The sequence below is a fragment of the Poromitra crassiceps genome (assembly GCF_964638095.1).
Source record: "Poromitra crassiceps genome assembly, chromosome: 11".
Classification (NCBI taxonomy): domain Eukaryota; kingdom Metazoa; phylum Chordata; class Actinopteri; order Beryciformes; family Melamphaidae; genus Poromitra; species Poromitra crassiceps.
Genome location: NC_139643.1, coordinates 52,800,272 through 52,826,658, shown reverse-complemented (window position 1 = coordinate 52,826,658; position 26,387 = coordinate 52,800,272). Strand labels below are relative to the sequence as shown.

The 26,387-nt window shown below is 46.4% G+C and overlaps 1 protein-coding gene and 1 pseudogene across 2 annotated transcripts in view; both read left to right on the top strand.

The window, feature by feature from the left end:
* Nucleotides 1–2,600: 2,600 nt before the first annotated feature.
* On the top strand, nt 2,601–8,609 carry pex11b (peroxisomal biogenesis factor 11 beta; the record flags this gene model as incomplete). The annotated part of the gene is made up of 4 exons (XM_083646794.1): nt 2,601–2,656; nt 3,732–3,847; nt 5,629–5,830; nt 8,234–8,609. 4 exons carry the CDS (start codon nt 2,601–2,603, stop codon nt 8,607–8,609), a joined length of 750 nt encoding a protein of 249 aa, XP_083502920.1.
* A 5,885-nt stretch (nt 8,610–14,494) lies between these two features.
* The window catches only part of LOC310785112 (protein TMEPAI pseudogene), a 16,745-nt pseudogene continuing 4,852 nt past the window's right edge, over nt 14,495–26,387 (top strand). The window contains exons 1-2 of the transcript in view: nt 14,495–14,600; nt 22,679–22,830. The product of the transcript in view is annotated as a protein TMEPAI pseudogene (transcript). The remainder of the gene's footprint in view (nt 14,601–22,678; nt 22,831–26,387) is intronic.

Genomic DNA, 26,387 nt, shown 5'->3' with positions numbered 1-26,387 from the left:
AGGCAACATTTTCACATGCCAAACAGTTGTAGTTATTTATTATAAACATTTTAAGGAAAACTGAAGCCAATGCAGCGTCACCATCGGTTCATCACATAAAAGCAATAAGCTTCTGCCAATCTGTCTGCATAGATGCTGCATCACCTGTACAATTGAGTTGTGCATGTTTTGTTTTTTACTGTGTACAAACGTTTATGTGCAATTACAAACCTTTTCTATTCATCCAAAGATGTTGATGTGGAATTTGCAAAAAGAATGAAAATCACACCACAGGTTTGGGCTTAGTAGGTATTTTTTTTATGCAAGGTCAGTTTGTAAGTTACAGGTACGTGTCAAACATTTCTGGACAAAATACCAAAAGCATTGATGATCCATTTGTCTTTACAACTCCATGCATTTTGTCACCATCTTTGAGTAACTCATACATGACACAAACAACAGGAATACTACATCATTCCATCCATAAAACACATTTCATATGAAACATGAACTATATAGACAATATGCGTGAAATAAATCAATTTGGCTATTTTATGGGTATTGTTATTTCTATTCTTGCTGTAATTATGGTTATTTTATTGTAAAGATGTGCTGCTCTTGTAATGTTGACTGTACATCAAAATGAAATAAAAATATAGCATTGTCATTTTTATATAAACTTTGTTGATGGAATATGTTGTTACCAGGTGATAGGGTTTTTAAACCGTGTACTGTACACGCACGTGCACACACACACACACACACATTTCTTTTATGGATTAACTCACAAAACACAACTCTGTAATAAAGGTGCAGTACAAAGATTTTTTCATTTGTGGTGTTGGTGTAGGTCAGGACATTACATGGTATGCACCTTTAGACCACTGACCCACCAGGGTGCCGAAGTCTAAAATACATCATTTGTCAGGTAAAATTAATTAATTTATCAACAGAAATAATGAAAGAAAGAAGTAATGGTAATCAGTGGATATAATAATTATCATCTTATCTAATCAAATCTCCAACCACAGAATCACAGATATAAAATGTCATGCTCAATTTGATAAACAAATATAAACGTGTCCACTGATTGTACTTGTTTGCCAATATACATTGATCTCAATTTCACCATCTGTAACACTGACATTAAGACAAAAGCATCCAGTGGGCTCTCTCCTAGACTGTAGTGATACCATTACTGATCACTCATCTCAATAACCATTTATTTCACTATCCTCCAAAACCAAACCCCTTAATTTTATACGTGAAATGTCCTCAATTTCTTATTGAGGACATTAATTAATCATTAATCATTATCAGAAACTCGGACTCGGACTCAGAAACTCGGACTCACTCACCTCCTTCAAAACCCAACTCAAATCCCACCTCTTCAAAACAGCCTACAATATCTGACTTCTACCTCTAACCACCATTCCATCTCTGCAATCTATTGACCTGTATTTGTTTTCATTCTTGTTATTTAGTTTTGTTTATTGTATTACTTTTCTATGTATTGTAAAGCGTCTTTGAGTTCCCCAGAAAAGCGCTATATAAAACTTATGTATTATTATTATTATTATTATTATTATTATTACATAAACATTAATTAGGCTACCCATTAAAAATAACATGGCATAGCATAGGTTAGTATAGCATAGGTTAGTGTGAGTAACATGGCATAGGTTAGTGTGATGAGTTTATAAGGGTTTATTTACATACACTAGAAATTGAGGGATTATAATTGCCTTGTTGTTTTGTGCAAGTTACAGGGGTATTAAGTGGAAATTAATGGGGAAACTCCTGTGTCCCAGAATTTGACATTAAATTATAGACTAACATAGGCTAAGGAGTCACAGGGTGTTTTTAGTGGTGTTTCAATTAGATATCTCCTCAGAATCAGAATAACTTTTTGCCACAATAAGCAAGATACGAGGAATTTGTCTTCGTGTAGCTAAGTAGGCCTATCAGCATAGTGGTCATATCAATATTCAGAGATTAAAGAAAAATATCAAAAAGACAAAGGGTGAAAAATCTGATGCGGACCAATGGTACCTGCTGTGTGAACGTAGCCTTAGATTTTCAGTTTGCAGTTGCTCTGTTTTCTGATCGAATGGTGACATCTAGTGGATATCAATGGAACTTACAGGCAGGTAGGTCGTCAGTCGACTGAGTCCACTATTCGCCCAGACGTGGTTGTGAATGAATTTTTGAAGGATACAAGGTTATATGATAGGATCTTGCGATTTATATATCGGCGGTGGAGTTTTAATGTATACAGGTTGTTTGGTTAGATACTATTTATTATCTCTGCATAGGCTACTCCGGTACAGTAGGTGGCGTTATCAACCTTCAAAGTCAAAGAGTTCGGTCCGCCATAAAAGGGTGAAGAAGAAGCCTTACCCGGATGGTAAACAGCAGAGGACATCCGATCCGTTTCAGTCATATTTCACTTCAGCACTGCAACAGGCTGGCTAAGCTAACAGCTCAAAGTTTTCCGTAGTTCACTTTCTATTCAAATGGTCTTTATCGGCACAAGAGCGAGGCATCAAAGCCATCCTTAACGTGCAGTTTAACTGTCAGAGAATAAGGTTAGCAGCATAGGCTGAGAAGGCCAGTCCAGGATGGACTACTGGGTTCGCTTTAACGCCCAGAGCCAAGCCAAGGAGAGGGTGTTCAGGTAACCTTAACCTTCGCTTGTTATTGTATCTAGAATCACTTTAAGTAATCAGATTACAGAGAGAACTGTCTTCAGTGCAAGTAGCAGCATGGCGATCACATCAGTAGTAGCTAGAACATAAAACAACATAGAAAAGAGTCATGTCATGTCAAATAACTAACAAATGTAATGTGCAGTCACTTAAAGTGACATGGTGTGTGTGTGTGTGTGGGGGGGGGGGGGGGTTTATTATCAGCACATCAGAATCCAGGTTCAATTAAAATGTGACTGGAGCTAATATGTTTTCTAATGTGACATCATCATTACTTTTGTTTATGCCTACAAAGCAAATGTTTGTACTTGAGTTCTCCCCTGGAAGTGATTTTGGTATAGATGGGCCATTGTATTTAAGCAAGCAGTATTCTACTATATAGTGACCTGTATGCAGACTATACACTATTACTATCACTATATACACTAGTTAATATATTCATACACATTTTCATTTAAGTTACACATAGTTATTGTACATACATAGACAGACATCATATTCAGCCTGTAGCGCACATTTGCAGCTCACACTGTACCCTGTCACCGTGTTGCTATGTCCTGTACAGAGCCAGAATACCAGATAGGTTGTCTGCAGATTAGCCTTCAAATATGCGTCAAGACAGATGGAATCTGATGTGTGTCCTATAAGTATGTCTGACTTTCCATTCGTGAATATACAAGAGTGCATCTCTTGGCCAAGATCTGTGTTAAATACTTCATTTAAGATGACTTCTGACTCCTGGTTCCATCTTTTTGATCACAAGTGGTTTTCTTCAAGTTGTTGCTGTTTACCTTTTGGCTGTCAATTTCTATTCTATAACACCTGTTAAGGCTAGCTGTCAGCAGCAGTTAATAATACTGCATGTAGTTTCGTTATAATGGTCGTTGGTTGGGCTATCATTCACAGTTTTAACTGGAATTTGCTTTGAACTTTTTCTATATTTTCAGCACCTGTTTTGACCATGGACATTTCTAATACAGTATTATGTAATGCATCTTTGATCTTTTGTAAAAAGCCAAGTGTCCTTGTGTTGTGATGTCACAGGGCTGCTCAGTATGCCTGCACTCTGATTGGCTACACTCTTCAGAGGGGCGGGGCCGGGGCGGAGCTGTTACAAACCATCCATCAGCTGGAGGGCCACATGAGCCTGACGAGGAAGCGTGAGTGACAGTTATTGCGAACATGTAATTGCAGTTGTATAATAATATAATAATACAAAATAATAAGTCCAAACTTATCAATTTCAACAATGTTATGTATTTAGAATGTTATTTATTTAGAAAAGAATTTCAAAATCTGAGACTGTGGGCCTCCCCTCAGACAAAGCTTGGAAAGTCACCCCCCCTACACACACACACACACACACACACACACACACTCTTTAATTGAGCAAAGATAGCCTGATATGGCTGTTTCACATACTTCAGAGTACACTACACTACACCGGCAACCGTCTGTCTGCTACATCCGGTATATCTACACCGGCAACTGTTAACTTTTTTTTTTTTTTTTTTTTCACTTTAGCTGCAAGCCACAAGCAGCTACCAGCACCAACACATTTCAAAGCTGATGGGTTAGTGGAAAGAGCGTGACTCAAACTGGTTAACAAGTGAAACGTTTGGTCCCTCAAACTGGCGTTTTGAGCCCGGTGCCGATGAAGTGGTTACAGCAGCAGTAGTGGGCTTAGCAAACGTAGCTAACAACTAGCTAGCTATTTAGGTGTGTTGTTGCAGCGCTATGTAATGCGTCATCGGTAATGTTAGATAAGTCCCGCCGCCTACATCGACCAGCCAATCAGGTGTCCCGGACAGTATCTGTCCTGAGAAAAAAGCAGTGGATGGGCTTGGGTCCAGACCCATATGAAGAGTGCTGACACCAGGCTAGGGAAAGTGAGAAAAACTGTACAATTCCCCAAACTACCGAAACTCTTAATATGAATGGTCTCTTTAACCAAAGCACACATTTAGACTATTATCTAGGAGGGCTAGGTTTAGCTTCTATTATCGAGGTCTAGGTTTAGCTTCTGTTATCGAGGTCTAGGTTTAGCTTCTGTTATCGAGGTCTAGGTTTAGCTTCTGTTATCGAGGTCTAGGTTTAGCTTCTGTTATCGAGGTCTAGGTTTAGCTTCTGTTATCGAGGTCTAGGTTTAGCTTCTGTTATCGAGGTCTAGGTTTAGCTTCTGTTATCGAGGTCTAGGTTTAGGTTCTGTTATCGAGGTCTAGGTTTAGCTTCTGTTATCGAGGTCTAGGTTTATCTTCTGTTATCGAGGTCTAGGTTTAGGTTCTGTTATCGAGGTCTAGGTTTAGCTTCTGTTATCGATGTCTAGGTTTAGCTTCTGTTATCGAGGTCTAGATTTAGCTTCTGTTTTTCGAGGGCTAGGTTTAGCTTCTGTTATCGATGTCTAGGTTTAGCTTCTGTTATCGAGGTCTAGGTTTAGCTTCTGTTATCGAGGTCTAGGTTTAGGTTCTGTTATCGAGGTCTAGGTTTAGCTTCTGTTATCGATGTCTAGGTTTAGCTTCTGTTATCGAGGTCTAGATTTAGCTTCTGTTTTTCGAGGGCTAGGTTTAGCTTCTGTTATCGATGTCTAGGTTTAGCTTCTGTTATCGAGGTCTAGGTTTAGCTTCTGTTATCGAGGGCTAGGTTTAGCTTCTGTTATCGAGGGCTAGGTTTAGCGTTTAGGTTTATGTGATCTCCTTTTGATAACTATTGTAAGTTTTTTTCCACTATCATTCACTGAGCCTCCCCTGAAACTGTTTGGAGCGCGCCTGGGGAGGCCCACCTCCCACTTTGATAAGCTCTGATTTAGATCATTTCACACACCTATTGATTTGAGGTGAATCAGTACTTGTTAGTACCGATGTAATTTTTAGACTCTTTCCTGAGCCACAGAGTGTGAGGGTATTGACTGTACTGTGTGTGTGTGTGTGTGTGTGTGTTGCAGTGCTGCGTCTGGGTAACTCGGTAGAGGCTTTGGAGGCGGCTAAGCGGGCAGTGCACCTGTCGGACTCAGTGCTGCGGCTCTGCCTGACGGTGGCTCACCTGAACAGAGCCATGTACTTCGCCTGTGACAACCTCCTGTGGGCGGGCAAGACCGGTCTGCTGCCCCGCCTTGACCAGACCACATGGAGCCAGAGAGCCTTCAGGTGAGCCCACAGGTTCCTCAGAGAGCCTTCAGGTGAGCCCACAGGTTCCTCAGAGAACCTTCAGGTGAGCCCACAGGTTCCTCAGAGAACCTTCAGGTGAGCCCACAGGTTCCTCAGAGAACCTTCAGGTGAGCCCACAGGTTCCTCAGAGAACCTTCAGGTGAGCCCACAGGTTCCTCAGAGAGCCTTCAGGTGAGCCCACAGGTTCCTCAGAGAGCCCACAGGTTCCTCAGAGAACCTTCAGGTGAGCCCACAGGTTCCTCAGAGAGCCCACAGGTTCCTCAGAGAACCTTCAGGTGAGCCCACAGGTTCCTCAGAGAGCCCACAGGTTCCTCAGAGAACCTTCGGGTGAGCCCACAGGTTCCTCAGAGAACCTTCAGGTGAGCCCACAGGTTCCTCAGAGAACCTTCAGGTGAGCCCACAGGTTCCTCTGAGAGCCTTCAGGTGAGCCCACAGGTTCCTCAGAGAACCTTCAGGTGAGCCCACAGGTTCCTCAGAGAGCCTTCAGGTGAACCCACAGGTTCCTCAGAGAGCCCACAGGTGAGCCCACAGGTTCCTCAGAGAACCTTCAGGTGAGCCCACAGGTTCCTCAGAGAGCCTTCAGGTGAGCCCACAGGTTCCTCAGAGAGCCCACAGGTTCCTCAGAGAACCTTCAGGTGAGCCCACAGGTTCCTCAGAGAACCTTCCGGTGAGCCCACAGGTTCCTCAGAGAACCTTCAGGTGAGCCCACAGGTTCCTCAGAGAACCTTCAGGTGAGCCCACAGGTTCCTCAGAGAGCCTTCAGGTGAGCCCACAGGTTCCTCAGAGAGCTAACGTTATTAGCAAATAGCCGAAACAGACGCGGAAAAGGAAGTGACGTGGCTTTCCGTCACTTCCGCTTTCATTTTAAGCGTCCATTTTGGCTATTCACTAATAACGTTAATGCATAAACACACTGCATAGAAGACATCAACTCATCTTAAAACAACAGTGGAAGATTACTGGAAAGTCGCGGCGCAAGTTGCTATTTACAGTGGAGCACAGACGCGGAAAAGGAAGTGACGGTGGAAGGAGAGGCGCGCTGTACAGGAAGCTGGGGGAAATGGTAGGGCTGTCCCAGAGTCTATTTTTCAAATAAAAATAGACTCTGGGTTCCCAGATTGCCGAAAGACAAACTCAATTTCATCATCGCTCCAGAAGTGAGAATTTGTTCAAGCCGCGCCTGTGCAGGTAGTCTGCTGCAGTCAAGCCTAGATAAGGTGTATACATGCACCAGTATCCCGGTTTCTATTGGAGAACTCCACCTAGAATAACCGGGTTTCTCAAAACCGGGATCAGGGCTTATCCAGGTTTCTGAAATCAAGATATGATGTTTACATCATATCTTGACAGTCGATGTCACAGATGTCACAAGTTGGGAGTTGGCACGCTGACTGCAGGAATGTTCAGCAGAGCTGTTTCACTACTGAACCATAAGCCATCTCCAAGGTGTTATGCTGCCTTGAAATGGAACTTGTCAGCTTGTGGTGACGACATGCTTATGACGTGGTTAACGAGTGGCCTTCAAGTGGCCTTTTCCTGTGACCAGTCCGAGGCACACCTGTGCAGGTAATCATGCTGTTTAATCTGCATCTTGATAGGCCGCACCTGTCAGGTGGATGGATTATAAGGACAAGTGCTCACTAACACAGATTTCAAGACATTTGTGAACAAAGTCTGAGAGAAGTAAGTAAAGACTTTGTAAGACTTTGTGTGCATAGAAGTATCTTAGATGTTTTTCTGTTCAACGCATGAAAAAATAAGAGCAAAAACAAAATTGTTGCGTATATATTTTTGTCGAGTATATCGACTCGAAATATTGCGCGCTCCTTTCTCGCCTCCCTCCCTGCCTCACATGCTCGCACTCAACTGCTCGCGCTCAACTGGCAGCGCTCATTTCTACCGTGCCTCGTTGGTTTGCTCTCGAGGTGTCGCCCGCTTCGTGCGCTCATGTCTCGCCCGCTTCGTGCGCTCATGTCTCGCCCGCTTCGTGCGCTCATGTCTCGCCCGCTTCGTGGGCTCATGTCTGAAGTGTCAATCAAGGCGTCTCAGACCCCCCGAGACCCCCTGTATTTGGCACCCTGCTTGTGATTATCTCTGAGTGTCTCCCCCTCTCCACACCTGCAGGTACTACCTCTTTAAGAGTGTCTCCCCCTCTCCACACCTGCAGGTACTACCTCTTTAAGAGTGTCTCCCCCTCTCCACACCTGCAGGTACTACCTCTTTAAGAGTGTCTCCCCCTCTCCACACCTGCAGGTACTACCTCTTTAAGAGTGTCTCCCCCTCTCCACACCTGCAGGTACTACCTCTTTAAGAGTGTCTCCCCCTCTCTACACCTGCAGGTACTACCTCTTTAAGAGTGTCTCCCCCTCTCTACACCTGCAGGTACTACCTCTTTGCTCTGATCCTTAACCTGACCCGTGACGCCTACGAGCTCCGCCTCCTGATGGAACGTGAGGCCCGGAGCCAAGCCTCCAAACCCCCTCCCTCCCCCGGCGGTGACCCCTTCCCCTCTCCGCCCGGCGTCCTGCCTCTCCTCACGGCCCGTCTCCGCAGAGAGCTCCACCTGCTGGTGACAGTGCTGTACTGCAACCCTCCCCTGCTGCTGGACCTGCTGAAGAACAGCTGTGACGTGTTTATTCCTCTGGACCGCCTGGGGCTCTACCCCACAGGCCCAGGCTGGGTTGGGGCCTGCGGCCTGGCCTCCTCCGTCCTCTCCATCCTCACCATCCTCCACCCCTGGCTTAAACTCAAGCCCTGACTGCAGAGCAGGCTGTGGGCTCTCCCTCTGAGACGCCCCCTGGAGGAGTGGAGGGAGTCAACAGGATCACATGGCAGAGCGGAGGTGAATTAAACAACTATGGAATTCCAACACACACTGAACTGCTCAAGGCTGCAGCGATTACCCAAACAGTTTTAAAGTTTAAAGGTATACTATGCAACTATACAACTTTTTTTTATCCTTATAGAAAGGCTTCCCCTCAAAAACATCAATTCTGAACCACACAATACTGTGGCAGTGTGTTTATGTGGTCAGACGCTGCCCCCTGCCTGATTTTGGTGCGGATCCATTGTGTAGAGGAGCATGTGGGATGTATCGCGACCAGCTAATAACATCGCTCACAGTGCAACAGCCCAGCCAATAGCATCGCTAAGATGTTCTGAGAGTGGTTCGCCTCAGCAGAGCGGGCTAAACCAGGAAATGGAGCTCCTTCCCAGATCATTTTGCGAGCTGTTTGGAGCTCATACCTCGATGGTTTGGAGGTGTATGTGTGTTTATTTGTGCTTTTGTAACATAACCGCTGTGAAACGACCTGGAAACAGGTTTAATCCCTGCGTTTCAACGGTTTTCTGGCGCTCTCTCTCTCTATGTATTGTCAAGCTCACTTGACCACATGAACACAGAACAATGTCCAACCATGAAAATACACACAGGGGGCAGCGTCTGACCACATCAACACACTGCCACAGTTTTGTGTGGTTCAGAATTTATCTTTTTGAGGGGAAACTTTTCTATGCAGATAAAATTATGTTTGTTATATAGTATACCTTAAAGGTTGATTTCTACATGTGTGTTTTACATGTCTGGACTAGGTGTGACTCTGCACAGGGCCGGACACAGAACTTGAATGGATGACGTAGCATTATCAGAGACGGTGCTTCTCTCACTAGCTCTTCTAGTCAACATCTGCATTAGCAAAGCTATCTTGTAACTTAGCATCATCAACTTAAGTTATAAAGCCCCTTAAAGGCTGCTTTATGCTCACCATGCCGTGAAGGGCGCGGGGGTGGAGCGAGGGCCGGGCACGTCAAATGACGCAAATTTGTTGGGCGTGGTTATTCGCTACCTCCGTAGGGCGCCCACCGCGTACCTGAAGATATTTCTCTCAGCGTGACCTCCGCACGGCTTCTCTCCAAACATGGCCGCTTTCAAGCCACTGAGCCCTGAACACTGAGCTGTGTTTTCACCACATTTCTTAACCCATGTGGTAGGCTATAAACTTTGATTTGCAACTGTTCGTTTTTAGTCATTTCACCAAGTAAATGTGTTGTGTTGAGAGCATGATTGAGAGAGATTAAAAGCAGCACAGAGTAGGCTATCAGGGCTGAGAACTAAAACGGCTTTCAGTAAAAACAAGTTTGGTGATTCCTTCATATGCTGATGTACGGTCGTTTGAGAGTGAAAGCGCACTCAGTACTGCACATAATAGCGTTTCATTGCGACTTTTCACGGGCTGTTCTCACTATTACCATTGTACAATACATGCTGATCACTTGGCTGATCACTTCTGAGTATAAAAGCATCTGCCCCAGCGCGAGGTCCACACGGTGACTCGCGGAGACTCGCTGAGCTCCACCCCCACGGAGCTTGCTCGAGTATAATGAGCCCTAAAGGTCCAGTGTATAGAGACAGTCGGCATGTGTGGGAACGCCCACAAAATGTTATACGGCTGGCGCGCGAGTGGGGTAAAACTGCCCATATATCTCAATGGGCTGACTCACCAAAGGAAGGTGCTGTGGCTCTAACTACAGGTTTGGAGATTCTAGAGCAGAACACAAGACGTCTGTTCAGATGTGCGTTTACTGCGGTGGTCAAATCCCCGATCGTGTCTGCCTGGGCTGGGCTAGCAGCTAAATTCTAACTTGCTGAATGGATAGAACGAGGGATTTACCCCACCCTGACCACGCCCCCAGCCAGGCTGAGCCAGCTAACCCAGCGTCTATGACGAGACATCGCCTCAAACTATAGAATTGATTGGCATCTAGCGGGACAGACTTGGCAGACATGGATTATAATTATTCAGAAGTGTTTTTTAATAGCCTAAAAATAAGAATCATTACGTTACCTTTGAGCCCTTTATATCTACATACTTGCCCACCATGTTGCACCGCCATGTTTCTACAGTAGCCCAGAATGGACAAACCAAACACTGCCTCTAGAGATGGCCTTTCGTGGTTTTTGCAGTTTCGCGGCCACCGTAGATTCTCCTGCACAGAGGGGTATTCAGTTGGTTGCAATCTCTAACCTCACCACTAGGTGCCACTAAATCCTACACACTGGTCCTTTAAAGGTTAATGTGAAATATTTCTGCTGAAGCATAATGACGAGTAAATATCAGCAGAGGTTTGTGTATGGTGAAACATGCTGTTAATTTTGCCTACTACGGGCGCTCTCGAAAAAAACCTGGCAGGTGATTGGATGGATTAAAAGGCGGGCACTCTCGAAAAATACCTGGCAGGTGATTGGATGGATTATCTGTCAGCGTGTCGCTGGCGTCACACCTAAATCCAGGCCGTAGCCTCGTCCGGTCCATTGCTGGGATGGATTAAAATGCATATAGAGAGATCATCTCACTGCCTTCCAACGTGAAGTAAGAAGTCCAGTATTGTGCTTAATTCAGCATTTATATATATGATATGTATATAATCCCCAAAACAGCTTGAATGTTAACGGAGCAGCCCGTTTATGCATGGGGTTAACATGGGGTTAACATGGGGTTAACATGGGGTTAACATGGGGTAAGCATTGATGGTTAACACAAAAAAACAGATTCCTTGCCTTCAATATGTTCCAAAGCTCCTGGTGGTAATGACAGGATGTTCCACCAGGGGGAGGCATGAGTGACAGCTTAATACAGCTGCAGTGGCAGCTTTCCACTTCCTTCTTGCTGCAAAACCTCTCGCAGCAACGACTTTTCATAAGTCCATTCATTGAATACAGAAGCAGGAAGCCCAACGGTAAAAATGACTTGTGATTTAAATGAGCGTTCATGTTCTGTGGGGCTGATATGGGTTTTGGTAAATCCATACCTGTATATTTACGGGCTCTCTGTAGGTTATGTGCACTTCTCAAAAACCCAACAAGATCTGTTGAGTGTTTTCTCTTCCCACTTGTTTTGCTAAGAAACTCTTTGTGGTTTATATTTAAGCAAATCATGTGACTGGTGATTTGGATCCATCTCTGCAGCCACTGCTCTGCTCGCCCACGCCTTGTCTCCTTGTGTTGTCTTCCTTGGCGCGTGAGGGTAGTGGCTTTAGCCCTAACATTAGGTTTAGCGCTAACATTGGGTTTAGCGCTAACAATAGGTTTAGCGCTAACATTGGGTTTAGCACTAACATTATAATGTTACCTGGAGTCGTCTCAGAGGTTTCTAATGAAGAAAGCAATAGTATCAGAGAGGGGTGTTTGCTACCTTGCCATTTTAACGGACTGTTGCTAGCTAACTTTTTGTTGTTTCTACCTGGCTGCTGTGTTACATTTAGCAGCATGTCCAAGCTAACGCTGGTTAACAAATGTAATATTATCTTAATTGTTTCTAGGTGCGTCAATTGCCCAGCCCCAGCAAGATGGATACAGACAATTTTTTGGGGTGGGCGGAAGCAATGAAATCATTTTCAAATCAATAAAATCATTGTTGTTGTTGTTATATTTTGTGTCAAATAATTGATTGATTGAGTATGTAACCGTGCAATAAGGGATCATGTCCAGCCAGCTGGTCATTATTGGAAAATCAGCCCCTTCATGATGTTATTATGATATGAATAAGGACTGGCTCACTCTACATGATCTAGAAGTGAGAATAAGCCAGCACACAAAATACTTTATTGAATAATTGAATGTACTTGTGGTATGATTGTATAGATGTCATTTCTGCCTTCTACAGCACAATGCTGAAAAAGGCCTGTGGGCTGAAACGTCCGTTGTTCCTGTGCTGGCTTCTTCTCGCTTCTACACATTTGTTTTTGCCTTTTGCACCTGACTTTTTGTCGATTCTTTCAGTGTGCTCGCTACTGGTGAGGTTGATCGCTCTAGTCTACATGTTCTCTTATTACTTGTCAACAACATGAAATAAAGGTGTCCTGGTGGTTCACCTGGTAGAGCGCGTAGCACAAAGGCCTAAGTCCTTCACATGGCCGACCCGGGTTCGAATCTGAGCCGTGGTCTTTTGCCGCATGTCATCCCTTCTCTCTCCCCACCTCCTGTCCTGTCTTAAAGGCAGAATGACCCAAAAATAATGTAAAAACACCCAATATGAAATGAAAGCATTTGTGAATTTTTTAGAACACTAGGCATCTTGCGCGCTCGATTCCTAGGCCCTGCAGCTCACATTCGCAGCTCGACCGCTACGCGGCCTCGCCCGTTGTGCGGGCTCACTTGCTCTTATGACATCACTGATGATATCACAAATGCTCTTATGACATCACTGATGATGCCAGCCCTATCCGTCAGGCAGACACTCTCTCATCCTTCAAAAAAGCCCTCAAAACCCACCTCTTTAGCCTTGCTTTTCAACCCATGAAGTACATTTCTCTCCCACCTTTCTTATTTCCTAATTGTTTTCTCTCTATGAAAGTTGTTTTATTGTGTATTGTAAAGCGTCTTTGAGCACTAGGAAAAGCGCTATATAAATCCAATGTATTATTATTATTATGTCATCAGTGATGTCACAATGCACAATTGCTCAAGTGACATCACTGTGAACATCACTTCCGGGACAAAATTGAAATGGAGAACATTGCACACATGCTCCCTTTTATAATAGATGAATTTAGAACCGGACTATGTTGTTTAACGCACACCTGCCGGCCAATCAGCAAAGAGTATTCACCCAGACCATGGTTTAAAGTGCATTAGCGGTGATTGTGATTCTCAACTTTTTTCATAAGAACCGCTAAAATGGTAAACAAAATAGGGCCATGGATGGACCCCCGTTGGTGTGGTTTTTTCTCTCTGACCCAAATCTGAAAAAATATCTATTGTCAGATATGTTTTGTCCAGAATTCCATATGTATTTGTATTGTAGGTGCCTAGGTGGATGTATTTGTATTGTAGGTGCGTAGGTGGATGTATTTGTATTGTAGGTGCCTACAGGTGCCTAGGTGGAGAGAGAACAGTAAAACTATGATCAAACTGGTTCTTCATTCTTCATTCTATAATTGTGTTCACATCTTGTAAATGAGGTATTGGTGAACCCTGGTGGTCCCCAGACCCCATGTTGAGAACCACTGTAGGCTGAGGCTCTATGCAGCAAGGTCTGCTTTTGAAATGATTTGTTTGGGTTATGTCATGTATGCTACCTATTATCTTTATCCGTTTATTTATTCAGTTGATTGGTGACTTTCTAATTGAGTGCATAGTTAACCAATGGGGGGGGGGGGGGGCACATAATCTAGATTCTAGAACGTGTCATTAGGTTTTGTAGAGCAACAGTCTCTGTGCTAGTCTCCAGGGTCACTGAAAGGCTATCTTTTTCAATGGCTGTCTGGATTTGTTGGTGGCTGTAATTGTAAACGCCAGACAAGCCCCTCTCCTCTCCCCCCTCTGCCATTGTCACCAGCCAGCCAGTCTCTCTCCTCCCTCCCTCCCCCACTGCTGCTGTCAGAGCCAGGCAGCCCAGAGCCCGCAGCGCAGCGCACTGAGCGCAGCGCGGAGCGCAGCCGAGGAACCAGTGTGCGCCGACAGAAGAGAGCAGGAGAGAGAGCGAGCAGAGCAGAGCAGAGCAGGCAGCATGTGAAGATGCGGGCTTGGTATTCGGCAGCAGGGCAGAGCCGCCTGTGATCATGGAGGATGTGTATTCGGGGTAGGGGCCGGGGCACAGCCTCGCTCCCCGGCCACAGGGCGTCCCGTTCCCCCCAGGCAGCCCCATGCGAAACAGAACGGTCCCGGGAAGCTCCAGCAACACGAAGTCCAATGGTTTTTGCTCCTGCAACTGCACCGGATCCCAGCCGCAGCCGCAGGGCATGGATATATGTAAGTCTGTCAAGCCTCTGCTGTTCTTATTGGAGCCGTTTTGGCCACAAATCCAGACCGTTTGGCGCATTTCCGGGCGAGCTAAAGCGCGTCAGTGTGGGCTAATTCTAATTGGTTGATCCCCCTGCAGCCAGACTCCGCTACATTGTAACCGCTCTGCTTGTGTTTGACCCGCTTTGAAGAAATGAATGTGTGTGTGAGCGGAGACATGATGTGACATCGTTAGGACACATCGTGCCTCTCCCACTGTCTGTGGCCCACTGGTTTTCCAGGCCAGATGAATGGTGCCAAAGTCACGCTCACTTCCGCGTTCAGCATACGAACCAAGGGTTTTCAAACGCCATTTATTTTCCATAGACCTATCGTAAAATGCATATACAATAGTTGTACTTGGTCAAACCAAGCGATTCCGATATCCTTAGCATCAGGAGAGACCATAGACCATTTCACTCGGACCAAAAAGAAAACTTAATTTGTTTTTAAATGCGTGACTTTGGCTCTATTCTCGGCTGCAAATGATGGAAGTGTGTGTGTGTGTGTGTGTGTGTGTGTGTGTGTGTGTGTGTGTGTGTGTGTGTGTGTGTGTGTGTGTGTGTGTGTGTGTGTGTGTGTGTGTGTGTGTGTGGAGGTGTATCGCTGTCATTGAGGTTACACTTGATTGAATAATGCATTGGTCCTACTACACACCGCTGTTGGTCACTAGAGGAGAGAGAGTCTTGGCTAACTTGGCACATTCATTGTAATGAGGCGGCTGGCTCAGAGCTGGCTAGACGCAGACTAGTCTACAGTCTACAGCTTAGCTAGTGTGGGAGACTGCGGGGGGGGGGGGGGGGGGAGGGACCCACATCAGCTCACCTCCCCCTGCCAGGCTGCTGCCAGACGGGCCGGCCGGTCCCCGCAGGACAAAGACGGTAATGGAAACCAGCCGGGCCTCACTGGTGACTAATAGCCAAATGTACTGTCAGACTGACTGTCTGTCTGTCTGTCTGTCTGACTGTCTGTCTGTCTGTCTCTCTGTCTGACTGACTGTCTGTCTGTCTGACTGTCTGTCTGTCTGTCAGACTGTCTGTCTCTCTGTCTGTCTGTCTGTCTGTCTGTCTGACTGACTGTCTGTCTGCCTGTCTGACTGACTGTCTGTCTGTCTGCACTAACTCACTGCTCTGTAAGCAGTGGAGGACATTTCCGTACCACAGGTTGAGAACCACTTACAAAATGTGGCTTCTACTAAATGTGTCTGTATGCTTTCAGTCTACCTTTTTATCATTAATAATTGATTTAATTAATCGTGTGTCCCCAACAAATCATGCATTCGGGCAGTGGCGGCTGGTGCATTTTTGTCCAGGGAGGCTAGAACAAAAATAGGGCTGGATGATATGGTTGAAATCAAGGATGGATTTTTCTCTCATGTTCTTTCATTCTCTCAAATCACATTAAATACTCAAATTAACTCATTGAATGCCATGGACGTCGAAGGACGTCCAATTAAATAGTGACGTAGAGTGCCATGGACGTCGAAAGACGTCCAATGCGTTTTTTGACGGTGGGGCATCGATCAAAGCCCCCTGCATCTCCTGTCCAATTATTGTAGGTATTGAAGGTGTATAACCTATTTTACGGACTCATTAGGTGGCGACAGTGCTTGCTCGGTGCAGTCCAGATTAGAGACAGGTCCGAGAAACAGCCTAAAAGCCGTGGATCAAAGACAAACCGATGCATGCTCCCAGAGCCATTTGCTCTGTCGCGGGAGCTGACATTGGCTCCGAACAGGAGTCAATCCGCGCTCACAACTGAGCCCCTCTGTCCCTGTCTGTCTGTCTGTCTGTCTGTATAGTTTCTCCACCCGATTAGCAGCCAGGAAAGCAGCCCCTGACGCCAAACCATTCAGCAATCCGGGTTGGCTCTTCCCTGCTGTGGCGCTGAGAGCCGACAGCAGCACACAAACGCAGCACTCCGAAAATATAATGGTTGCGTGAGGCTGTGTGCAGTGTGGGGAGGAGTTTACGGGGGGAGGGGGGGAGGGGGTGGGGCACGCAGGGCATCACACAACAACTACGTCACTACATCAGAAAATATTATCTTCAGACTCAGTGAATGTGCTTGAAATGCTGCATTTCACAAAAGGCGGATTATCTCAGCTAATAATTTGAAAAGCCTGAAAACGCTGAAAACAACCTATCTTCTCCGGCTCATAACTAAAGAACGGAAAATGGTATCAATAAACTTTTTTTTGCTGATGATACAATAGAGTCTCCTTGTTCTTTTTGCGTGTTCGGTGTTTACATAGTAATATCACACAATATTCTGTGGGCCTCGAGAAATCACTGAAAACGCTCTGAAAACTCTGGCACTGGGAGCATCCGTTCTCCAAAAGTGGCTGGCACTCAATGAGTTAATGTTCATCTCATTGAACTGAATGTAAGGTTAGGTGTTATGTCAAACAAACCTTAAAGTGTAACTTACCCCCAAAACACTTTTTTTCAGCTTTTAACCAATATATATGACTATGGGGGTGGTGTGTGAAGAATTCTGGTCAAAATTTCCACATTTGAGACCAAACTGTTACCCTTGTACCATTTGTATCATTTTCAGCAGCATAAGTTCCCTCTATGGGTTCAAACCTGCTTTTTTTGTGCCCTCAAATGAATGGGAGATTTGGTGCATCGTGACGTCACGGTGGGGTTAGCGCGTGCCCCACTCATGTGAAAAATTGTTTTTTCCCCCCATGTGATTACTGTAGTTCACGCGGCGCGAGCCCTTTAAAGGAGAATTTTGGTTTATTTGAACCTGGAGCCCTCTCCTCACATTAATTATGATCTGACGACTCACCCAGTGTTCTCCGGTGTGATTCTGAGCCTCCTAGGCGTTGTTTTGAGCTAAATAGTGTCCAAGCTAGTCCTTGAATGGCGCTGCATCGGGGCCAGATGGCAGCGTGCTGTTACTCCATGTAAATAGACAGTTTTCTTCCCGTCGGTCGGGGCGCATGTTTGGGGCGGAAGGGAACTGGTGGGAATAGCGTGATCCTCCCACGTGCTACGTCCTGCCGGTGAAGCTCCCCGCTGTCAGGTGAAAAGAAGCGGCTGGCAACTGCAACGGCTGGAGAGGCACAGGTTTCAGCAGGTGAGCAGCATCAAGTAGAATGAGTCCAGTGAGTCACTCTGACACACTGACATGAGTCCAGTGAGTCACTCTGACACACTGACATGAGTCCAGTGAGTCACTCTGACACACTGACATGAGTCCAGTGAGTCACTCTGACACACTGACATGAGTCCAGTGAGTCACTCTGACACACTGACATGAGTCCAGTGAGTCACTCTGACACACTGACATGAGTCCAGTGAGTCACTCTGACACACTGACATGAGTCCAGTGAGTCACTCTGACACACTGACATGAGTCCAGTGAGTCACACTGACATGAGTCCAGTGAGTCCAGTGAGTCACTCTGACACACTGACATGAGTCCAGTGAGGCACTCTGACACACTGACATGAGTCCAGTGAGTCACTCTGACACACTGACATGAGTCCAGTGAGTCACTCTGACACACTGACATGAGTCCAGTGAGTCACTCTGACATGAGTCCAGTGAGTCACTCTGACACACTGACATGAGTCCAGTGAGTCACTCTGACACACTGACATGAGTCCAGTGAGTCACTCTGACACACTGACATGAGTCCAGTGAGTCACTCTGACACACTGACGCTCTCCAAGGTGCTGAGTCCTTGACCTAAATAAACTGCAACCCCCCTCCCCATTTAGCAATATGCTAAACTAGCTGATAGTGTGTGTGTGTGTGTGGGGGGGGGGGGGGGGGGGGTGTCAGTGGTGTCTGTGTTTGTGGGGGTGTCAGTGGTGTGTGTGTTTGTGGGGGGGGGGGTGTCAGTGGTGTGTGTGTTTGGGGGGGGTGTCAGTGGTGTGTGTGGGGGTGTCAGTGGTGTGTGTGTTTGTGTGTGTGGGGGGGGGGTGTCAGTGGTGTTTGTGTGTGGGGGGGGTGTCAGTGGTGTGTGTGTGTGGGGGGGGGGGTCAGTGGTGTGTGTGTTTGTGTGTGTGTGGGGGGGGGGGGTGTCAGTGGTGTGTGTGTGTGTGGGGGGGTGTCAGTGGTGTGTGTGTGTGTGTGTGTGGGGGGGGGGGGGTGTCAGTGGTGTGTGTGTGTGGGGTGTCAGTGGTGTGTGTGTGTGTGTGTGGGGGGGGGGGGGGTGACCCCGTGCTCTTTGTGTGCGGTGCCCCGTGACAGTAGCAGCTGAGGTACCTATAGTGAGCCAGCCTTGACATTGGCCGTGTGTGTGTGTGTGTGTGTGTGTGTGTGTGTGTGTGTGTGTGTGTGTGTGTGTGTTTGAGATCCATAAATGACTGCCCCAAGGGAGCTGCTGGGGAGATTTGTAGTCTATCCCATGTTATAGGGGCCATGTGTCTCTCTCTGTCTCTCTGTGTCTCTCTCTCTCTCTCTCTCTGTCTCTCTCTCTCTCTCTCTCTGTGTCTCTCTCTGTGTCTCTCTCTCTCTCTCTCTCTCTCTGTGTCTCTCTGTGTCTCTCTCTGTCTGTCTCTCTCTCTCTCTCTGTCTCTGTCTCTCTCTCTCTCTCTCTCTCTCTCTGTCTCTCTCTGTCTCTCTCGCTCTGTCTCTGTCGCTCTGTCTCTCTGTCTCTGTCTCTCTCTCTCTCTCTCTCTCTGTCTCTCTCTGTCTCTCTCGCTCTGTCTCTCTCGCTCTGTCTCTCTGTCTCTGTCTCTCTCTCTCTGTCTCTCTCGCTCTGTCTCTCTCTCTCTGTCTCTGTCTCTCTCTCTCTGTCTGTCTCTCTCTCTTTTTCTGATGGAATCATGTTGCCTCCGCTACGATAGGTGGCGATATGCACTCTCTTCCCACAGGCTCCGCCATTTTGAACAACTGGTATCAGCAAGTCTCTTAATAATGCAGCTATTTCATAAAAAAAAGAAAGATATAATTATACAAATGTTTCCCCTCAAAACGATCACTTCTGGCCCATATAATAGTGTGGCAGTTGTGTTTATGTGTGTATTTTAGTGATAGGACATCTTGTGTTTTGTTGTGTTCTGTGTTTATCGAGCGAGGTTGTGTTTATGTGGAGAGAGAGAGCGCTGATAAACCGTTCAAACGCAGGGATGGTCACGTAACACAAAGCTGCCCCTCGTGAGCTCAATACAGCTGAAACGAGATGCCATGAGGCCGTAGTGAGCGATGTAGAAAATGTGTTTTTATTCCTAAATATTTTTATTTTTTAGGACGAAATGAACTTGTTTGGACTGTTCCTGTCTTTATTTATGGGGGAAGGCGGTTGGAGAGGAGGGCCGACGAGCCCACCAGACAGGCCTACAGATATTCGACACGCACACACACACACACGCGCACACACACACACACACACACACACACACACACACACACACACACACACACACACACACACACCAATAAGGTCATTACGAATGCACCAGACTCCTCATTATGAGCTGCCTGCTGTCCCTGCTGGCTCCGCCCCTCCCCACGGTCAGGGTGAAGGGTCAAGGGTCAAGGCCTGTCAGTCATTCAGCCTTTGTCTCTCTCTCTCTGCCTCCCTCTCTCTCTCTCTCTCTGTAGACACAGCGGATGTCTCTCTCTCTTTCTCTCTCTCTCTTTGTAGACATAGTGGATATCAAACATCTACACACGCTTTCCAATCCTCTAGGTTTTATTACCTTAATTCAGCCCTGAAATCAAAACCCAAGTGAATCAGACATTTGACCTTCATTTAAATACTGTATCTGTTCCTCTGTATATGTATCTGTACATTAAAATACTCTATCTCAAAGATACAGTATTTTAATGTGGCATATTGTTGTATAGAGATACTATCCAACAACCATACAAATGAAGGCAAAAACGAAAAGCTACACATTTCTGGCAATATTGAAAATACGTTACTATAATTAAACTATAATACAACTCTATTGTACTTACTTAATCTGTCCCTCCAAGAGTTTTGTGATTGTTGTGATCAAAAATGCTGATTTTGCAGCGGCTTTTCTCAGAAATTGCAATGAAATTTTGCAGTTTTAGCGGTTGTGCACACTGGACCTGTGTATTTCAGATCAGAATGTGGAGAACGCTTCCAATGCGCACAAACCTGCATGGAGCGTTTTTGTGTTTTGTTTTGTTTTTCCCTGCTGTCGCGCGCAGTACAAGTACAGTTCAGGACGCAACGGACGGTAGCCAGCTAGTTTTCTCTGTTTGTTGTTGTTGATTGTTCGCACTGTAAACATGAAAGCCAGATTATTGGCAATTCTGGCAGCAGCGGAGGTTGAAGATCCCCCTGGCAGGAGAAGAGGTAGGAGGAGTGACTGACGAGCAGTTTTCAGCTGAGACGCCCAGAGCGCTTAAACGCCAGGTGCGCTCCTTGAAAGAGGAGCGCTCCTAGCGCGTCCTTACCATAGAGAAGGAATTGCAGAAAGGTGCTGGCTTCTCGAAAACACAGGTCCAACGTGTACAGCCGCTTACAGTAGCCTATATGATTTATTTATTTTTGCAGTAAAATTGCGGTAACTGAGAAAAATTGCAAGTTTAGGAAACTGTTTTGCCGTTTTTGCAGAGAAATCGTGGGAGTTTTGAAAAATTCCAAACCCCCACAAATATTGTGGAGATTGGTTGAATTTGAATTCATTATTGCGATGACAAAAATGGCAAATTCCTGGAGGGACGAATGAATCACATTGCAAAGCACAACATCAAATGAAGTGATTATCAGTAGATCAATTCAAAGCAGGGTGTCTCTGTAGGTTTCTTTGTTGCAGTAGAGGGTCTGGAGCCCCCAGGTGGTCCGCAGAGGTACTGGGGTCTGCCATTTTTGTTGAGGGTCCAGGATGTCGTTCTGGCAGAGATAGAGAGAAGGTTGATGGGAAGCTGCTCGTTCGAGGGTTTTGGAAAGGAATGAGAGAAGAGCATGGAGAAGAGAGACAGGTCTGTAGTTCTGGATAGCAGTAGGGTCAAGGGAGGGTTTCTTAAGCAGAGGCTTGACTCTAGCAGTCTTCAGAGTAGCCTGGAACAAGACCTGAGGACAGAGAGGAGTTGATAAGGGGGGCATGGTGGTGCAGTGGTAAGCGCTGTCGCCTCACAGCTCGAAGGTCCTGGGTTCGATTCCCACCTGGGACGCTGTAAGCGCTGAAGGAATGCGTGCCCGTCCGCATGTCCTCGACTGCCCACATCGCCCAGGTGGGGTCGTCAAAAGGGCCTTTCTGTGTGGAGTTTGCATGTTCTCCCCGTGCCTCCCGGGGGTTTCCTTCATATAGGAACCCCTCACCAAAACATGCAATATCCTGGTTGCTGATGTGGTGCCTCCTCTGGTCGTTAGGGGCGCCTGTTTGGAGGGAGGGGAACTCGTTGGAATAGCGTGATCCTCCCACGTGCTATGACCTACCGGTGAAGCTTCCCCTGTCAGGTGAAAAGAAGCGGCTGGCTAACTGCCCATGTCTCGGAGGAAGCATGGAGCCAGTTTCGGCTCTCCCCAGATGGGCAGAGGGTGGAGTAGCAACCAGGATAAATAAATTAAAATTAGCACTAATGGGGGATAAAAAAAATTGTGGGGAAAATATTTGGTGGGGGGGGGGGGGGGAGGAGGGGAGAGGGGAGAGAGGAGTTGATAAGGGTAGTGAGGAAGGGAGATATGTCAGAGGAGATGACTTCAAACTTGGTGAGTGCACTGCTGGGCACCCAAGAAAGTGCAGTGTCGAATTTCGTGCAATTCGACCAATCAGAACGCAGCTTTAATGTATTTCAAGAACCGTTCGTCCGATCGACTTCAAACTTGGGGGTGCGCTGCTGGGGACCTGACAGAGTGCAGTGCCTAATTTTGGCATGAGTTTGGTCAGTTGACTTTTACAGCCACAGCAGAACATCCTCTTTTTCAGGTATCTCTGTTTTTGTAGCCTGGCCTGGTTGTTATACTGTATATTTAGAGATGATTACAGAACCAAACAACTAATTATGCAGTGGACCACCATGATGGAACAGCTGACACAAATACAACACAGAGTGGAGGTTATTGAAATGTTTTTCTCTGTGTGTTTCTCTCTCTCTGTGTTGTTGCAGCTGAACTGGAGTTTGTTCAGATAATAATGATCCTGGTGGTGATGACGGTGATGGTAGTCGTGATCATCTGCCTTCTTAACCACTATCGGCTGTCAGCCCTGGCCTTCCTCAGCAGGCACAGCCATGGCCAGAGAGACCAGGCCACACAACTGGTAGGTGGCGCTACAACCACGCCTGCACATGTTTACCTGTTATATATTATTTATTTATTATATAACATTGGACACCAAACCATTTATGTATCCCCATTAAATCATTGGCTCTGGTGCTCCATGCTAGCACTTTAGCATACACGTTCAGTGATAGTAGGCACCATTAACATACGATGTTGGTGATCAGAATCAGAATCAGCATCAGAATCAGAATCAGAATCAGAAATACTTTAATGATCCCCGGGGGGAAATTGGGACAAGTTGCAGCTGCTCGCACTCAGGCATGAAATATCCACATAACACAACATAGCATAACACAGTATCACACAGTATCTCCCTAAACGTAAAAACAGTCAAATAAAATAGAATAAAATAGGATAAAATAAAATAAAATAGGGTCAATGGGATAGTAAAAGTAAGAATTGTAGAATAGCATTCAATAAATAGTTACGGTTACAATCTATGTACAGTACGTATAGCTACTACAGTATAGGCTACTTTAGTATGCTCTGCAGTCTGCATGGACACTTTAGCCTACTATGTTGAGAGGATAGATGTATTATACGCGTCCAACTTTCAGTCCACTCGGTGCGACACCTTCCCGTTTATAACTGCTAGCCACATCAGACACCTTCCTGTTTCTAACTGCTATCACATCAGACACCTTCCTGTTTCTAACTGCTAGCCACATCAGACACCTTCCTGTTTCTAACTGCTAGCCACATCAGACACCTTCCTGTTTCTAACTGCTAGCCACATCAGACACCTTCCTGTTTCTAACTGCTAGTCACATCAGACACCTTCCTGTTTCTAACTGCTAGCCACATCAGACACCTTCCTGTTTCTAACTGCTAGCCACATCAGACACCTTCCTGTTTCTAACTGCTATCACATCAGACACCTTCCTGTTTCTAACTGCTAGCCACATCAGACACCTTCCTGTTTCTAACTGCTAGCCACATCAGACACCTTCCTGTTTCTAACTGCTAGCCACATCAGACACCTTCCTGTTTCTAACTGCTAGTCACATCAGACACCTTCCTGTTTCTAACTGCTAGTCACATCAGACACCTTCCTGTTTCTAACTGCTAGCCACATCAGACACCTTCCTGTTTCTAACTGCTAGCCACATCAGACACCTTCCTGTTTCTAACTGCTAGTCACATCAGACACCTTCCTGTTTCTAACTGCTAGTCACATCAGACACCTTCCTGTTTCTAACTGCTAGTCACATCAGACACCTTCCTGTTTCTAACTGCTAGCCACATCAGACACCTTCCTGTTTCTAACTGCTAGTCACATCAGACACCTTCCTGTTTCTAACTGCTAGCCACATCAGACACCTTCCTGTTTCTAACTGCTAGTCACATCAGACACCTTCCTGTTTCTAACTGCTAGTCACATCAGACACCTTCCTGTTTCTAACTGCTAGCCACATCAGACACCTTCCTGTTTCTAACTGCTAGTCACATCAGACACCTTCCTGTTTCTAACTGCTAGCCACATCAGACACCTTCCTGTTTCTAACTGCTAGTCACATCAGACACCTTCCTGTTTCTAACTGCTAGCCACATCAGACACCTTCCTGTTTCTAACTGCTAGCCACATCAGACACCTTCCTGTTTATAACTGCTAGTCACATCAGACACCTTCCTGTTTCTAACTGCTAGTCACATCAGACACCTTCCTGTTTCTAACTGCTAGTCACATCAGACACCTTCCTGTTTCTAAGTGCTAGCCACATCAGACACCTTCCTGTTTCTAACTGCTGGCCATCAGACACCTTCCTGTTTCTAACTGCTAGTCACATCAGACACCTTCCTGTTTCTAACTGCTAGCCACATCAGACACCTTTCTGTTTCTAACTGCTGGCCACATCAGACACCTTCCTGTTTCTAACTGCTAGCCACATCAGACACCTTCCTGTTTCTAACTGCTAGCCACATCAGCAAACCATGCGTTTTGCAAGCTTTGACATATTTGAATCCTGACTCTGTCTCACTTGCCTCTGCAGACTGTAGTCCTGCATCATATTAGTTTTGATCATTGCTGTTCTTCTTTTTGAAGGTGTTCTCAGTCAGTCATGTCAAATCAAATGTATGCTCTCCCTGAACAATAACACCAACGTAGCCTGAGTGTGAAGCAGCTCTACTGTCTGCTGTCTTCATTAGGCCTAATAGGATTACCGCTATATGGGGTCTAGTGACCAGTCACACACACACACACACACTGCACAGACACACGCACACACACGCACACGCACACACACACTGCACACACACCAGTGTTGCTAGATCTCATGAGAGAAACACACAACCTGTAGGTAGGCTGTACCACGAAGCAAGATTAGTGGCTTAGCGAGGTAACTTCAGGTTTAACCCTAGGTTTGCCGTACCACAACGCTAGTTAACTTCTTACCGAGATAGATCACCATAGCAACTTATGCTCTACACACCACGACATCCGCCCAGAACCAAAGTGCAGCTGTGCTCCAGGAAACAATTCTGTTCAGGAAACATGGGCGACGCGAGTATCTAGTTACCCAAAAAGTAGTCTCGCTGGCCAGCCTCCTCTCCCTTCCGTCCGAGGAGTCTGGCGCCACGGAAACAGGCAACAGGGATAAACCCTCCCCTGCTCTACTCTGCTCTCCCATTGGAGCGACTGTTTCGGTGGCAGCCGGATGTCGGCTCCCGGCTTATTACAAACTCTGTCATTGGCTCCGACCATGTCAATCAGAGCGGCTTCCGCTGCCTCCTCCCTGTGTGTCACTGTAAATAGTGCCCTGCCGCCTCAGTGAAAACAACAACGCTAACTAGCTAGCAAGCTAACGGCAGAAACCTACACGCTAGCTCGTTGCTACATGCTGAAAAAACGGCAAATTGGATTGTTTGAAACTATTTTCCAAGGGCACTGCCGCTAAGCGCCGCCCATTGCAATCCCACTATGGAGACCTGCGGCGCCAGACTCCTCAGACAGAAGGGAGAGGAGGCTGGCCAGCGAGACAGAAGGGAGAGGAGGCTGGCCAGCGAGACAGAAGGGAGAGGAGGCTGAAGGGAGAGGAGGCTGAAGGGAGAGGAGGCTGGCCAGCGAGACAGAAGGGAGAGGAGGCTGAAGGGAGAGGAGGCTGAAGGGAGAGGAGGCTGGCCAGCGAGACAGACGACCCAAAGAGCGAAAAAACAAACAAACGACTAAAACCAAATGATGGCATCGCTGCCTGACACACACACTGTGGCACACAGAGCGGAAAGAGCAGAACACAAGTAACTGTACTTGTACTTAAGTAAAGAATGTGTCTGAAACACACAGAGCTGCAGCAGAGTGACACAGTCAGCACTTTATGCCAGACAGCCAGATTGAATGTTAATGACCGCTGTCCTCATCTCCCTCCCCTCCCTCCCTCCCTCTCACGGTCTCTCTCCCTCTCTCCCTCCCTCTCTCTGTTTCTCCTCTCTCTCCCCCCCCTCTGTCTCTCTCTCCCCACTCCTCTCTCCCTCCCCTCTCTCTGTTTCTCCTCTCTCTCTCTCCCCACTCTCTCTCTTTCTCCCCCTCCCCCCCCT